General features: G+C 41.9%; 1 protein-coding gene across 1 annotated transcript in view; it reads right to left on the bottom strand.

Moving 5' to 3' along the window:
- The window catches only part of LOC121925823 (dynein beta chain, ciliary-like), a 28,210-nt gene extending 15,461 nt beyond the window's left edge, over positions 1–12,749 (bottom strand). Inside the window, exons 1-5 of the mRNA XM_042458401.1 lie at positions 12,471–12,749; positions 9,775–9,959; positions 5,319–5,508; positions 1,708–1,807; positions 1,144–1,355 (exon numbers count right to left, since the gene is read on the bottom strand). Coding sequence (XP_042314335.1) covers positions 1,144–1,355; positions 1,708–1,807; positions 5,319–5,508; positions 9,775–9,959; positions 12,471–12,749 — 966 coding nt within the window. The remainder of the gene's footprint in view (positions 1–1,143; positions 1,356–1,707; positions 1,808–5,318; positions 5,509–9,774; positions 9,960–12,470) is intronic.
- Positions 12,750–15,867: the final 3,118 nt, after the last annotated feature.

Raw genomic sequence — 15,867 nt, 5'->3', positions numbered from 1 at the left:
GAATTATACTTTCACTGTAGGTTTGTAGTTTGGGGATACTCAGCCATGAGCTTGGATGCCCAGATTTCAGTGGTGGACATATCTGGCCACCATAACACATGACTCAATTACATTTCATTTGGATTACTATAACATACTTTACATAACACTGCCTTTGGAAAGTGTTTGGAAACTTCAACAGGTCCAAGAAGCTGTGACATGACTACTGACCAGACCTGATTACAGGGACAACAGAAACTTCTTCTTACAAGAACTGCACTAGCCACTTGTCCATATACAGGCACAATTCGAAGTGCTGGCTATGACCCAAAAAGCCATGAAAATCAGAGGAGAGGGTCTTCTGAGTGACTGGTCTCAATCTACTGACTCAACTCCCTTCTACAAGTGACTAGGCTGCCTTCCTCTTTGGACTTCTTCTGTTGATGGATGAAGACCATTGTAAATAGGCAGCTTTTGTCACACTAACTGGCTGCTTAATCTGGGTCTTTTTGTCATGTTTTTATTTTTAAAAAACAGTGCTTAGTTTTAATCTGATAGATTTTAATCATTTTTTTAAAATCTAATTTAAATGGAGTTTTGTTTTTTGGTTTTAACTTGTGTTATAAGCTGTCCTGGCTCCACTAATGGGAGAGAAGTGGGATATAAATTTTAAGTTACAGACTGAGTGAGTGACTGAATGAATGAATGGGTGAGGCTCCCTGAGGTTCCATGTTTTTTATTAAATAAATCATTAGCCACACTTGAAAATCTGCATCATAAATCTCTCTATTGAGTTAAATTTTTTATCCCTTTTTATGATCCAGAACTTTAAAGAAAATTCAAATCAAACTACCGGATCCCCATCTGTATTTTCTATAAGAATAAACAGATACTGCAATTATTGCATTCCAATGCTAAATACAGTACAGTAATAAGTAATATATTGGCAGACAATTTTTTTTTAAAAAAAGCAACAATTAATCTTGGCCTTTCTGCAAGGCAAATCAAGATTCAGTCCAGCAAAGAGGGCATCATTAAATAGTTTGTGCACACTAACTGGGATCCATAAACTGCAACTTAATATGGCAGATGTCGGTATTTAAATCCTTTATCAAAGAAACATATAACTTGCTAACTGAAACGCGCAAAGTACATTTTCCTTACCCTGTCAATTAGAAGATTGCAAAACTCCTGTAGCAGGACAACAATTCTGTTGGGGAAGCAGTAATGTTTGGAATGGGTCCAGATCAGACAGATGGTATGGAAAAGGGGTGCAATGAGACGTTTAGTATTAGAGAAGCTGGATTCTTCCAAGTAGGCAATGTAGTGTTTCAAAGGGCTTAGATACAAGCAAATATCTTGAGCTTCAGAAACCGCTGGAAACAATAGAAAATAAACAAAATCAACGTACAGAGGTGAGCTTTATTTAGAATTGATTCACACACTTTTAATGTAAGGGCATCATACAGTCCCCAGTCTTCACTGGGTCAATGTAAACGTCTTGCTCTGTGAAGTCCAATTGTCCCTGTAATGCACTGAACAAGATGAATCTTTGGCATGGGTCATCAAATCAAGCATGTTGTAGAATATAGGCACACACAAATCTGCCTTTGCTATGTAGTTAATATATTCAAGTATTACAGAGACAGATCACAAATTATTGCACTGACTAATTTAAAAATGAACAAATGAATTGGGAGCTCTCCATACATGTACCCAGTGTCATACCTGCTTCAACTTTTATGATGAGCAGATTGAAAGCGGGGTAATAGCTACTTCTTGTCCTATGTAGGATCTCCAATATTTTGTGAACCTTTGGGCTTTGCAGCTATGAAAAGAAGATATATAACATTTAGCACAAGTACCTGTTTTCTTTTTTGGTAATCAAGAATTAACTGCATCAGGGTCAATAAACCAAGCTAAGCAAAGATTTCCTGGCCATCTTGCACTTAGATATTTGAGTCCATAAAGCAAGAGCTATGGGTAGAAGCCAAAGGGCTGGCTGGCTGGCTGGCTGGCTGCCCAGTTGGAAAACACTCACCCCACCTGCTTCTTTGCATGGGGTTCCCTATCCAAGGGTGAATGGGTGGCTGGAGCTGGACAGGGTGAACCCCAAGTGGAATTTTCTCTTTCTTTATGTAGGAGCAGAAGGGAAGGTGAGCTGCCTTGAACATCATGCAGGGAGAAAGGCAGGATATGAAATCAATCAATTAATAAAATAAGCAAGATTAGATCTGGATCCTTGCCCTTCCTGGCTTTTGAAATCAGTTAGAGGGGAACTGGTCAAGTGGGTAAAGGGAGTGGTGAATGCTTCACTGCACCAAGGCAAATTTCCATCCTGCCTAAAGGAAGCTGTGTTAAAGCTGTTACTGAAAAAGACCTCCCTGGATCCCACCATCCTTGATAACTATTGGCCAGTCTCTAATATTCCATTCTTGAGCAAGGTTCTAAAATAAATGGTGGCCTCCCAGCTCCAGGGATTTCTGGATTAAATGGACTATCTAGATCCATTTCAATCTGGCTTCAGGCCTGGCTATGGCACAGAGACAGCTTTAGTTGCCTTGGTGGATGACTTCAGTGGCTTTCAATACCATCAACCATGATATCCTTCTGAGCTGCCTTTCTGGGATGAGGGCACTGCTATGCAGTGGCTCCAGTCTTTTTTGGAGGGGCAGACCCAGAAGATGGTATTGGAGGACTCCTGTTCAACTCCTTGGTCGTTGGCCTGTGGGGTCCCTCATGGTTCTGCTTTGTCCCCCATGTTATTTAACATCTACATGAAACCTCTGGGAGAGGTCATCTGGAGTTTTGGGGTGCGGTGTCATCAGTATGCAGATGATACCCAACTCTATCTCTCCTTTTCATCTGACTCCAAGGAAGCTGCTTGTGCTGAACCAGTGTCTGCTGTCAGTAATGGACTGGATGAGGGAAAACAAACTGAAGCTTAATCCAGACAAGACAGAGGTGCTTCTGGTCAGTCATGAGGCAGATCAGGGAACTGGGGCTGTGCCTGAGCTGGGTGGGGTTACACTCCCCCTGAAATCTCAGGTTTGCAGTTGGGAGGTGTTCCTGGACTCAACTCTGAGCCTGGATGCCCAGGTTTCAGCAGTGGCCAGGAGTGCATTTGCACAATTAAAACTAGTGCACCAGCAGCACCCAATCCTTGAGAAGTCAGATCTGGCTACAGTGAAACATGCTTTGGTTACATCCCATTTGGACTACTGTAACACACTCTACGTGGGGCTGTCTTTGAAAACTGTTTGGAAACTTCACCAGGTTCAAAATGCCATGGCTAGAAGCCTGACTGGAGCCAGTTATAGGGAACATATAACTGCTGTACTGAAACAGCTTCACTGGCTACCGGTTCATTTACAAGCACAATTCAAAGTGCTATAAAGCTCTAAACAGATTAGGTCAAGATTATTTGAGAGACGGTATCTCCCCATACGAACCACCTAGAGCCGTAAGATCCTCAGGAGAAGGCTTTCTCTTGGTCCCACCATCATCCCAGGCTCATTTGGTGAGGACACGAGAGAGAGCCTTCTCAGTGGCTGCTCCCACCCTCTGGAACTCCTTTCCACAGGGGACTAGGCTGGCCCCCTCACTGCTGACCTTTCACTGGCAGGCAAAGACATATTTGTTCAAACAAGCTTTTTAAAATCATGCAGGCCTGGTTTTATTGGGGGATGGGGGTTGGTTTTAATAATTAATAATACAGTGGTACCCCGGGTTACGAATTTAATTCGTTCCGCGGCGCCGTTCGTAACCCGAAAGATTTCGCAACCCGAAAAAGCCATAGCCGCTAGCGCTGGAAAGCCGCGATTTCGTGCGAAAAAGCGCCGAAAAGCACCAAAATTTTTTTCATAAGCCGAAAAAAAAACGTAACCCGAAACAGTTTTTTCCTATCTAATTTTTTCGTATCCCGGAAATTTCGTAACGCGGTCATTTCGTATCCCGGGGTACCACTGTAATTTGTTTTATTTATATATCACTATTCCAAAGATCATAGCAGTGAACAGCAAGTAAGCTAATTTGCCCCCAACAGTCTGGGTACTCATTTTAGCTCCCTCCTCGGATGGATGCAAGCCTGAGTCGAGCTTGGGCCCTTTTGCTGGTCTTGAACTCGCAACCTTGTGGTTTTGAGTGAATGGTTGCAGTACAGGCATTTAACCACTGCATTTAACCAGATCAATTTAACCTTGTATGTTTTAAATTTTGTGTGATGTATTTTTAATTGTTTTTTAAAGTGTTGTTTTAGTGTGTGTGTGTGTGTGTGTGTGTGTGTGTGTGTGTGTGTGTGTTGTTAGCTGCCTTGGGTCTCAACTTGGGAGAAAGACAAGATAAAAATAATCAATCAATTAAATAAATAAATAGATCTGATTGACTTGATGATCTTCTTTGGCCAGTTATCACTAGATAATCAAGACCAGTTTTGTAAATCAATTTTACATTCCTCAGTTTATTTTCTATAATGTAAAAAAATGGTCTGAATCCTAGTGTTAATCTCAACTAGAGTAGACACAATGAATTAATGAGATTTATCTATGTGTAGACGCATCATCAAATCATTGACTCATTATTTTCATTGGGACTAATAAATTGGATTCAGCCAATATATTAGGTAGTTATTTTACCCACCCCCACCTCAGTAATCTAAAATGCCTCATTATTCACTTTTCTAACAGTGTCATTTGATAGTACATTTGAGGGATCATGAGACTGGGATAATAGTGGTCCATAGTTCAGTGGGACAGAGGCGTAAATGAGACTCTGAAGCATCACTGATATCCAGGTTACACAATACTGGGCTGACTCCAAATTAGGCCACAGCGAGGAAATAATTAGTTACAGCAAGTAATACAACTACAGTCAGCCTTCAGTACCCACAGACTTACCATCTACAGATTCAAGCATCCAGGGACAGCAAACCAGTGTTGTCCCCATGGTGGTGCGTGTACATTGCCATACCACTATTAGGGACAGCCCCCATTGTCCTGTGGTGGCACGTGCACACAACCGCTTTCATGTGCCGTTATTGGGGACAACAGAACTTGAGCATCTGCAGATTTTGGTATCCATGGGGGGATCTGGAAGATGCCCCACAGATACCAAGGGCCAACTGTACTTAAATGAATTAGATTACTGTACACGGCTTTTAAACCACAATTTTCTTGGCAAGATTTCTTTGGAGGTGGGATTGTCTTTCCCTTGGTCTGAGGCTGAGAGAGAGGGACTTGCCCAAGGTCACCCAATGGGTTTCCATGGCCAAGCAGAGATTTGAACCCTGGTCGTGAGTCATAGTCCAACACTCAAGCTACACTATGCCCTAGCTGTCTTACCTGCTCATAAATTCCTTGCAGGTTTTCCATTTGCCTCTGCCAAAACTGAATTTCTACAGAAGGTCCAGGGTTTCCACCATGCAATATCAGCTGAGCAGAATCCAGTCTTAACACCTCAGATATAAGATGAGTCCACTGGATTATCATAGTTTCAATTACATACAGAGAAGTGGCTTCCATATAACATGTCCTGTTGTCAAAAAAAAAGAAAAGAAAAGAAAAAGAAAAGAGGAAGATGGAAGCTAAATGAGAGGAAAGGCAATACTCCTGGAAGCATGTAACTATTTGACCTGTGGCTTCAATTATTTATACTCAGTGAAAGTTCTGATTTCATTCCTCCTGTTACATAGGCATGAAAGACTATTATAGAACTAGTGTACACAATGCCAGATTATAAATTAGACACTACCCATCCATCCATCCATCCATCCATCCATCCAATTTTTATTTTGAGAATATTCAGTTACAGTTCAAATGGTTGAAGTAATGTGAGCTCTGGATCCTGAGATGATTAAACCATTTTGCTTTTCATCTTATTTTTATAAAGCACTATATGTGTCATATGTATTTTATTTTTCTTATCAGAATGAATGTGCAATAGGTGTTAGTAATATACATAATGAATACAGTGGTGCCTCGGGTTACGAATTTAATTCGTTCCGCGGCCGCTTTCGTAACCCGAAAAGCCTTCGTAAGCCGAAAACCCATAGGCGCTAATGGGGAAAAAAGCCGCGGCTCTGCCGCGGCTCCATTTAAAATAGCGCCGGAGTTTTTTCGTAACCCGAAAAAACTTTCGTAACCCGAAACAATAAATCCCTATGGGATTTTTTCGTATCCTGAAAAATTCGTAACCTGGGTATTTCGTATCCCGAGGTACCACTGTATCTCATTGCCTTATGTAAGGCCTTCCCTATAGATAGGCTTGCCATATCCCGCCTGGGGGCGGGACTTTCCAGGTTTGGGGCAGGGCCACACAGTCCCACCCCGGTTTAGCCCCTCCCCCAGGACCTCCCCCCCAGCAAGGCCCTAGAGACAGCTCCAGCCCTCCCCATGGCTGTGTGCCACCCTCCCTGCCCACCTCCCTGCCCACCTCCCTGCCTGGCTTAGCCTAGAGAGCAGGTCTTCAAAACATCTGCCACTCAGAGCTATTGCCAGCCCACTTGGTATATATGTCTTGCAAGAGGCCTTACTTTCTAGGTTACAGTGAGTAAAGAAAAAAAGGCCATCAATGGTTCCTGTTTCACTGGGAGCCTAAATGCCTCCTCTTTCAAATGTCTACCAGGTCAGTATTCTTGTAATTCTTTATCACAGGGTCGTTTTTCAGGCCCTAAACGCCTTTACTTGTAATATGCAAATTTCTCCCGAAGCTGACCAATGAGAAAGAAGCAATCAGCCCTCCATTTGGGTTGGTTTTCAATGGCTTGGAAGGAAGAGATTTTGCCTTGCAAGTTGCTGGTAAACAATAGAAGGATTTGGGGTTGCAAAACGCTGCAGAAATAGTTTGACCCCCCCCCCCTTAAACATCCATGGCTCAGTGCTATGGGATTCTGGGAATTGTAGTTTCTTGTGGCACCATAGCTCTTTTGACAAAAGGAGACTGAATGGAGGCGTTGCCTGGCTGGGGGCAGAGCCTCTTGCCAGCAGTGAGAAGGCTGCGATGATGAGGAAAAGCAGGGGCTCCTCTGGTGGTCCTGGCCACTTCCCTTGGCTCCCTCCCTCCTCCTCCTCCTCCTCCTCCTCCTCTCAGAGTTCATTCACACTCCCTGGCTTTTCTCTCCCCCCCCCCCCCTCTGCACTTTGAGACCCCTTTAACTGCCAAAGCTCAATGCTCTGGAATGCTGGTGTCTGTGAGGCATTTGGCCTTCTCTGTCAGAGAGCTCTGGTGCCACAATAAACTACAATTCCCAGGATTCCATAGCACTGAGCCCTGGCAGTCCAAGCAGTGTGTTTTGGACACAGAGATCCAGTCCCTAGCTTTTATATCTCTCACACACACTGCAGGAATAATAACCCACTTTAACTCAGTGCTAGGGAATCCTGGGAATGCTAGTGTTTGGGAGACATTGAGACTTCTCTGTCAGTGATGGCTCTGAGGCCACAATAGACTACAATTCCCAGCATTCCCCAGCACTAACCCAGGACAGTTAAGTCACTCTCAAACTGGATTATTTCCTCAGTGTGGATGCAGCTTTGGTGAGGAACGCTGGGCATTTCAGTCCAGCATTGTTTTATTTCTGCAGTGCATTTTGGATTAGAGACAAGGTGACCAGGCATCCTCCTCCTTTTCCAGGACATGTCCTCTTCTGTCACATTTCAAAATGTCCTCCATTTGGATCATGGCTAAGAAGCATGGATTTATAATTACATGGGTGTTTTTAGCTTTTATTTTTGGCCATGTCCTACATTTTTTTGCTTGGGTACCCTACATTTTGGGGTGAGGGCATTGGTCACCTTGGTCAGAGAGCTTTCCAGGGGTTTAACTGCCATTCTGCTATGGTGCTGGAACAAACCACCATTCCCAGAATTCCATAGCATTCAGCCAAGACAGTTAAAGTGATCTCAAACCAGATTATTTCTCCAGTGTAGATGCAGCCCAAGCCTTTTGCCTCTCTTATGCCTGAGATTTCAAAGCCCAGCCTTGGCACCACAACAAACTACAAATCCCAGGATTCCATAGGATGGAGTGATGAGAGTGAAAGCAGTGTGGCAGTAGCAGCCTAAGTGTGCTTAATGCAGTTCTTAAGATGGTGCACCTCTTGCCTACAGAGTCTCACAAGACTTTTTTGTTTAACAACTTGTACCCATTAACTCCATTTCATGTCTCCTTTATTTAGTGGGGAGGAATACAGAGAAAACAAGTCAAAATGAAGGAAAACCAAAGTCCCTTGACCAAAGGGTTTGGTTGTGGAATAAGCCTCTGAAATAGGCAAGAGGCAATGTTAAAATAAAGCCATGTTCAATGCTCAAATGTGCTGTTTGGAATGGGGAGGGGGGGTGGCCAGAAAGGGAAGTACATTTCCGTGATCTGTCTACAAATAATGTCAAAATGTCCTCCATTTTGATCATGCCTAAGAAACATGCATTTATATTAACATTTCTAAAAAAAGCGTCAATTTTTTGCGTGTCCTCCATTTTTATAAAATGTGTCCTACATTTGAAAATGTTGTCCTGCATTTGTCCTACATTTGTCCTGGTTTGGAGGTCCTCACTTATGGCAACCCTACCTATAGATGAACTTGAATATAGGTTAATGGCCATTTCTGACTTTTTTTTAACTTTCAAAACCAAGCACAGATAGAATTTGATACATGTGAACTGTATCCTCAAACCCAAAGTTTATTTGTAATTGCATTTTTAAAGCATTATTACAAAGAAAGAAAGAAAGAAAGAAAGGGGGTAAATACATAGGATACAAGCATGGGCTAGGCACATACATAATGAAATTACAGTTTTCCCCCTACATGTGACCAAGTGTCTTCCCAATCTCCAAGTATTTTTGATGCAATTATATTCATAAAAATCCTATTTTAACTTACAATAAATTGTTTACATCATACTGGGATGTTGCAGTTGACAATAAAAATCAGGGGAGAAGCAAACTGAAAACTAACTTCATTTTTTAAATTGTCTGTTCCACTTCATCCTTCTTTTGACTTCAGAGCTTCTTCCTAAGAAGAGCATATATTATGATCTGCTTTCTCACGTAGCATATATTATGATCTACCTTTGCATGTACCTCAGTAGCATGTGAGGAAGTGGGACCTTCTTTATTGGGGTAATAGCCTTGGAGTTGAGAGGCCCTTTGAATTTTCGGTTCTTAATTATTGAAAAGAGAGTCATTCAACTGGCAAATCTAAAAAGCAGTTTATATGTGTGCCTATGAGTGGGCATGTGCCTTTTATCTTTAAAGATTTAATCTTGTGTGCAAATTTAGGAAAGTTGGCAGTTTTTATGGGAAAAACTGAAAGCATGTGTGCAGTGGTGGGACTACACCAGTTAAGCTAAGCCTCCAACAAAAATACACATAGGGTGCATCCCCGCTGTAGAAATAATGCAGTTTGACACCACTTTAAGTGCTGTAGCTCCATCCTATGGAATCCTAAATACAAAGTCTTTAGCCTTCTCTGTCAAAGAGTGCCGGTGCCTCAGAAAACTACAAATCCCAAGATTCCGTAGGTTGGAGTCATGGTTGTTAAAGTGTTGTCAAACTGCATTATTTCTACAGTGGAGATGCATCTATAAGGTAGATGGTGACAGCAATTCCGTGAAGATCCTCCTCATAAAAAGGAGGACTCCACACATATGTATCTATAAGTTCTCTTCACAGTGCTGTCAAAGGGAAGATGGTCACTGTGTGGATTGTTGATGGGAGGTGGGTCTGGCCCCCTGACCCTGCAACACCTCCATGTTGCCACCTCAGAGAGTTCCTTCAAGCTCCCCTAATGTGCATACTTACATTGCCTCTTCATCATCAAGGTGCTCCATCAGTGTAGGCAACGGAAGGTAAGTTCTTCTTGCTACATGTCCCTGCAGAACATACGCTGTACTTCTTAGCATCTCCACGTGCTTCCTTATATCCTCTAGCACAAATCTGGGCCAGCCTCTATAACTATTTGGGTTGGAAAGAATGACCAACAGAACCTGCCAGGAATTATACAAGTAGGTATTAAGTTAATTTGAATTTAATCAAATTAAGTCTGGCTGGAAAAACAAAATGTGTTTAGATCCCAAAGTACCAAAGTCCTGTCAAATAGGTGTTGGATGAAACATAAGGGGAAGATAATTGCAAACATCATTTTCCCCTTATATAGCTTTCTTTTTTCTCCATTGGAGCACCACATTTGCTGAGCCACTTAATCAAACAGCGCCCCTTTTAACGATTCAGCAAAAATATTTGTCCACTGATCATTCTTATTTGCACAAAAAGCACATTTTGGCAAAATAGCTGGAAAGACAAGAAGGCCCTCTCAGCATTCTTTATAATGAACTGTTCTTATTTCACCAAAGACACCACAAAAGAATTTAAGAAGTTTCAACCACTGTAAATCGTATCACCATCAATGGGCCCAAGTTTGCACCACCACCACCCTTCCAATTAAACACAAATATACAGAGAGAGAGGGGGAAACAGGGAGACACAAATTCCATGCAGACAACTTTAAACGAAATCAATGATATGTGGCCACATGCATGAATTACCTGGCTTATGAGGACAGGAACTTGATCAAGAAGGTGGTATGAAACCTCTCCTAATTCAATCTCCTGCTTATAGCCAGATTGAGATACTTTTGTAATAGGCATTTTCCATAAGACATACAAAAGTTTTGTTTTCCAAGAAATAGGCGCCTGAGTGAGAAATGACATATAAAATTGCCATCACTAGTGGCTATTCAACTTCTTGAATAAACACATTTTCGCTAGTAAGATTGCCCAGACTTGTGCAGAAAAGCACAACACCAAAAATTTACTGGGGAAGGACTACAATACCCAGAATTCACCAGCTGGAATGGCCAGTGATTCTGCTGGCTACAGTAAAAAAGTAACTTTCCCACACTCTTCAACCATTGATATCACTGCAACCATTACAGTGCATAACAGGCCCCTTTTGGTATTAATAAAAACCCAACCTATCTGCATTTGGGTTAGGAGTTGCTTTTGGACTGCAATAATATCAGAATAGATTTGCTCTTTGTATAACAATTTATTCAAGAAAAAATTTGAATAACCTTTCCCCTCAGTGTTCTGGTATTGTTGTTGTTCACTTTATTTATATTCTGTCCTCTCCTTCAGAATTGAGACTCAACATGAATGATAAAGTAAACAGATTAAATATACATAAAAACATACAAAAGATTATCATTTAAAATTAAGCTACCAATAATATTAGAAACCGTTTGAAACTTACATTTAAAAATAATAATAAACAGTTAACAGCGCAGAAACCTGTTAAAAACAATGACTATTGCTGTATTGAGTTAGTGCGCTGACTTTTAGATTTTATAAACCTACACATCAGTCTCATCAGCTGGTTTTTTTTAAGTTACTCTCCTTGTCAGCATATTTTCCTTATTCTATCTCCTGTGCATTTAACTACTATAATATTTCATACCAGTAGATAGGGTCATTACTAGGGGGTTCAGACCTTGGCGACACAACTGTTCCCCAAGCATCTGCCTTTGGGCAGAAATGGGTTGTGGCATTCACCTGTGTCCCTTTAAAATGCTGTGGAGATGGTGTGAGTGGAGTGAAGCTCAGTGGGAGGAGAGAGGAGAGGACTCACATTTTTTAAAATTAAATTTAATTAAAATATTTTAGGATATTTTCAAAATGTAAAGGAAATATTATTTTAAAGTTTTCTTTAAAAACATCAAATCAAATGTTCACTTTAACTCACATAAAAATATGTAAATACTTTTAGGCTGTGCATATGATATTGTACTTTAAAGATAGAATTTTAATTTTGCTAGTTATTTATGCCACAACTATTGCCATTACACTAACTAATATATGGGAATTACTATTTATGAGTAACATTAGTACAAAAAAATTACTTAGGTTTCTGTAGGGTGTGGCATGGGAGGAAATCAATGGAGGGGGGTGACACCATGAGTTACCAGATCGGGTGGCCCCACTAGGTCAGGTGATTATATGTATTTCTTCACAGATATTCACATATTTGCATTATTTTCAAACAACAAAAGGAATTATTTTTCTTTTATACCAAAATGTTATGAATTTATCAAATAATGCTGTTTAGGCTGCAAAACCCTTTAAACCCTTAACAATATGACATTCCCTTTTCTAAGAGATTATAATTTGTACATCAGAACCACAAGCAACTTCTGAAATGAATCGTCTCTATAACTCTTTCCCCCTTTAGTTGCCAACATTTCAGCATTCAAGATATTCACCTTCCACTTGATGAAGAAGATGGTGACGATTTTATTCACTCCCTGGACCATTCCTGTCTCATCCCACCACCATCACCACCACCCTACTTCATTCATCTGAAAATAACAAGAACCATCACCTTTAATCATGCATGGGTACTATGACTATTCTGGACCATTAACCCCTTCTTAGCTCTGAATGCTAACAATGGTTCTACCACTTCTGAATGTGCCGACACACTTTCTCCATTTGTGTTCCTACCTGGCCGGTGCTCACGCACAGGTTCCCTCCTGGGCCCGTGCAAAAGGCAAGCCACTGAGTTTGGCCTTTATCCAAGAAATCCAATAAAAGCTTTTGGTTCTCTTCTGTCAAAATGAATCGATTCCATTTCTCGGCCTTAAGCCTGAAGGACTTGAAAGCTTGTTCCTTGATGTGATCAATGGCCAAAACAGAACTCAAGTTGAGAGGAGCTGTGGTGGCTGGATTCAGGGCCGTACTGGGGAAAGAAACAGCACTGCTGCATGTTGCTGATCCCAACATGATGGACTTTTTAAACTGCTGACTCCAGCTGAGAGAAGAAGAAAACACTGGGCCTGTTGAAGTACAGCAAATGGAGCTCTGCTAATACCTCTTCAGTTCATGCAGGAGATTCCAGAAGTGTACCCCCTAGCAGCTCCCATTTCTCATTCTGTACCGGGCTTTTCCCAGAGGCTGGTGAAGAGCAAACTGGGCTAGCAGGAGCTGGGGCTTGGAAGCCGTTCTTTGTGTTCCTTAAAAGGCAAGCGTGCCCTCCCTTGCTCACCTATTTAATGTCACCTATTTAAAAGATTGGGAGGGGATGGAAGCAGTAAGTGGATCTTCCTTAATGATTGAGAGAGCGACAGCCCAGCAGCACAAGACTTCACTTGTACTGCAACCTGAGCAAAAGAGGCCTCTCTGGTTGCACTGTCTCTCTTATAATGTGATGTGAGTTGTGCCATTGTTTACAGGAAAACAATGGAGAAGCCTTCTGAATGCAGGCAGGTAATTGTTGCAGGATCTCCTGCAAATACAAAGCCAGGAGGACCGGGGGGGGGGGGGGGGGTTCAAGTTGGTATTTGAACCCATCGCTCAGAGGTCTTGAGAACAAGCTGGAAAACATGCCTGTGATTAGGGGGAAAGTCAGGCTCACCAGTCTGAAAGGGATACGAAGGTTTGGAGGCCAAGAGGGCTTTCACTAATGAAGGATTCGTGTTGCTCAAGCCAAAATGTGAGCTCTTAACCTTGGCTATTAAACCTTGAGGTGAAACTGCAGGAAACCTCCACAGACAGATAGATCTGCATACAGGAAGAAAATCACAGCACTCTTTTCAAAACTGTTTTCCATCCTGTCTATTTTGCATTCTTATTAGCAAAAACACCAAAGAAAGCTGCAACCCCTCAGCAAAGAATAAAATGAAATAAAATAAAATTTATCCCAAGTTGACTGACTAAATGCCTGGAATAAAATTAGGCAGCAAGCCTAGACACACTTACTTGGGAATAAGCTCCACTGAGAATAATTAGATTTACTTCTGAGTAGCTGTGGAGAAGATTCAAAAGTTAGTCTCCTGTGCAGTACCCCACACCAAATATTGCTGTTCCTTTCACAACATGCAGCTTTCCCCTTTTCCTTTCACATGCACAACCAGATTTTGTCCTCTTTGGAAATGTCACACCCCCCCCCCCCAAAAAAAAAAACCAATCATGAGACTCACCACAGGTTTAATGCTTTGTCCTGTTGCTTGAAGGTATAGGAGTAAAGTTGTGAGTGTACAGAGAGCATATAGTAGGGTGCAGGTGTTACCTGCACAGAAATCTTTCCAACCCTCCAAATCCACCAGATCTTTTGAAAAGGCATACTAGACACACACACGTAAGATTATACATAGATTGCTCAATTTAAATAGATCCTAACCTGGTTTCAATACCTGTGATAGAATCCTATCCTTCTTTAGCCCAGTATGAGATACCATTGGATCTCCAGATGGTTTGGAGTACAACTTCCACAACGCTTTGCCATTGCTCATGAGGGGTGGAGATGATGCGGGTTATAGTTAAAACAACTGGAAGGTTTCTTCAGTGGCATCACTAGGGTTGGTGTCACTCGGTGCGGTAACCCATGGTGTTACCCCACCCCTTCATTGACCTCCTCCTATACCATACCATGCAGAGTCCTTAGTAATGTTCTTGGTACTAATGTTACTCATAAGTCATAATTTCTATATATCACTGAATCTAATGGCAATAGTTGTGACATAAACAACTAGCAAAATTTAAATTATACCTTTACATTACAATATCATACTCCCAGGATGATTGTGTTTACATATGCATAGTTTCGTGTAGTTAAAGTGAAAATTTTGTAAAATGTGAGATTTTTAAAGATTTTTTTAAAAAATAAAAAATTTAAATGTTGAAAATTTTGAAGTCAAAGGCTTTCATGGCTGGCATCCATAGTTTTTTTTTTTGGGGGGGGGGGCTATGTGGCCATATTATGAAGATGCCAGCCAGAGATGCTGGTGAAATGTCAGGAATAAACTTGTCCAGAACACGGCCACATAGCCTGAAAAACCCACAAAAAAACTATGTTAAAAATTTGACATTTTAAGTTTTATTTTAAAAAATCTGGGGCCTATCCTTTCTCCTTTCACTGAGCCTCACTCCACTCACCCCATCTCCTACAGTATTTTAAACAGAAACAGATGAACGCCACAGGCTGTTTCTGCCAAAAGGCAGATGTTTGAGGCACAGTAGTGTCATTTCCCCCTTAGTGTGTCACCTGGGCCTCATTCCAACAACGGTTTAAACCAGATCGTGATTCTGTACGATCGGGTTTAAACAAGCATGGTTCCCACTTAATCCAAATTGCTGGAGCAATTCAGAAAGGGGGGGCATATTCTAGACCCATTTAACCAGTGACAAAAAGATGCTGGTTTTTTCTAGGTCTTTTGGGCTGAATTGATTTATTTTGAAATAAATCAATTCAGCCCAAGTGGGAACCATGCGGATTCAAATCTGCCCCGGCCTTCTCTGCCCCCGGCCTCCCTTGCCTCCTTCCCGGTCTCTCCGGCACTGGCATTCTTCTGGTGCAAACATAGTGAGAACCACACTAGCTGCTGAACCAAATCCTGGATTCAGTTCAGAAACCCAATTTAGCGGTAAGTGGGAATGAGGCCCTGGTGTGGTGTGCACCTCTGGCATCCCATAATGACGCCACTAGGTTTCTTCTCTCTACACTGGTCCCACATAAAAAGCTGTGCTTCTGGTTATTTCAAGCAGCTAAGGTGGCTTAGGCAACCAAGTGGAAGCAACAGGAGTAGTTGTTTCATCAGGGGCTGGCCTGAAGAAAGAGGCTCCTCCCTCCCTAACTGTCATCTTTCGGCCTCTGAGGGAGAGAGTAGGCTGGCCCAGTTCCATCAGGGGCTAGCCTGAAGAAGAAGAGCCCTCCCTCCGGTCCATCTGCCTTGGTCCAGGCCTCAGAGGGAGAGAAGAATGCTGGACCTGATTCCCTCCCCCCTCACCATTCCCTTCTCCTTTTGTGTCGTGTCTTTTAGATTGTAAGCCTGTGGGCAGGGAACTGTTTGTTATCCCCTCTATTGTAAACCTCTCGGATTCCCAGTGATTGGGCGGTATATAA

This window comes from Sceloporus undulatus, chromosome 1 (genome assembly GCF_019175285.1).
Source record: "Sceloporus undulatus isolate JIND9_A2432 ecotype Alabama chromosome 1, SceUnd_v1.1, whole genome shotgun sequence".
In the NCBI taxonomy this organism is placed as follows: domain Eukaryota; kingdom Metazoa; phylum Chordata; class Lepidosauria; order Squamata; family Phrynosomatidae; genus Sceloporus; species Sceloporus undulatus.
The sequence above is the reverse complement of the archived record's forward strand: the minus strand, read 5'-3'. Positions and strand labels throughout refer to the sequence as shown.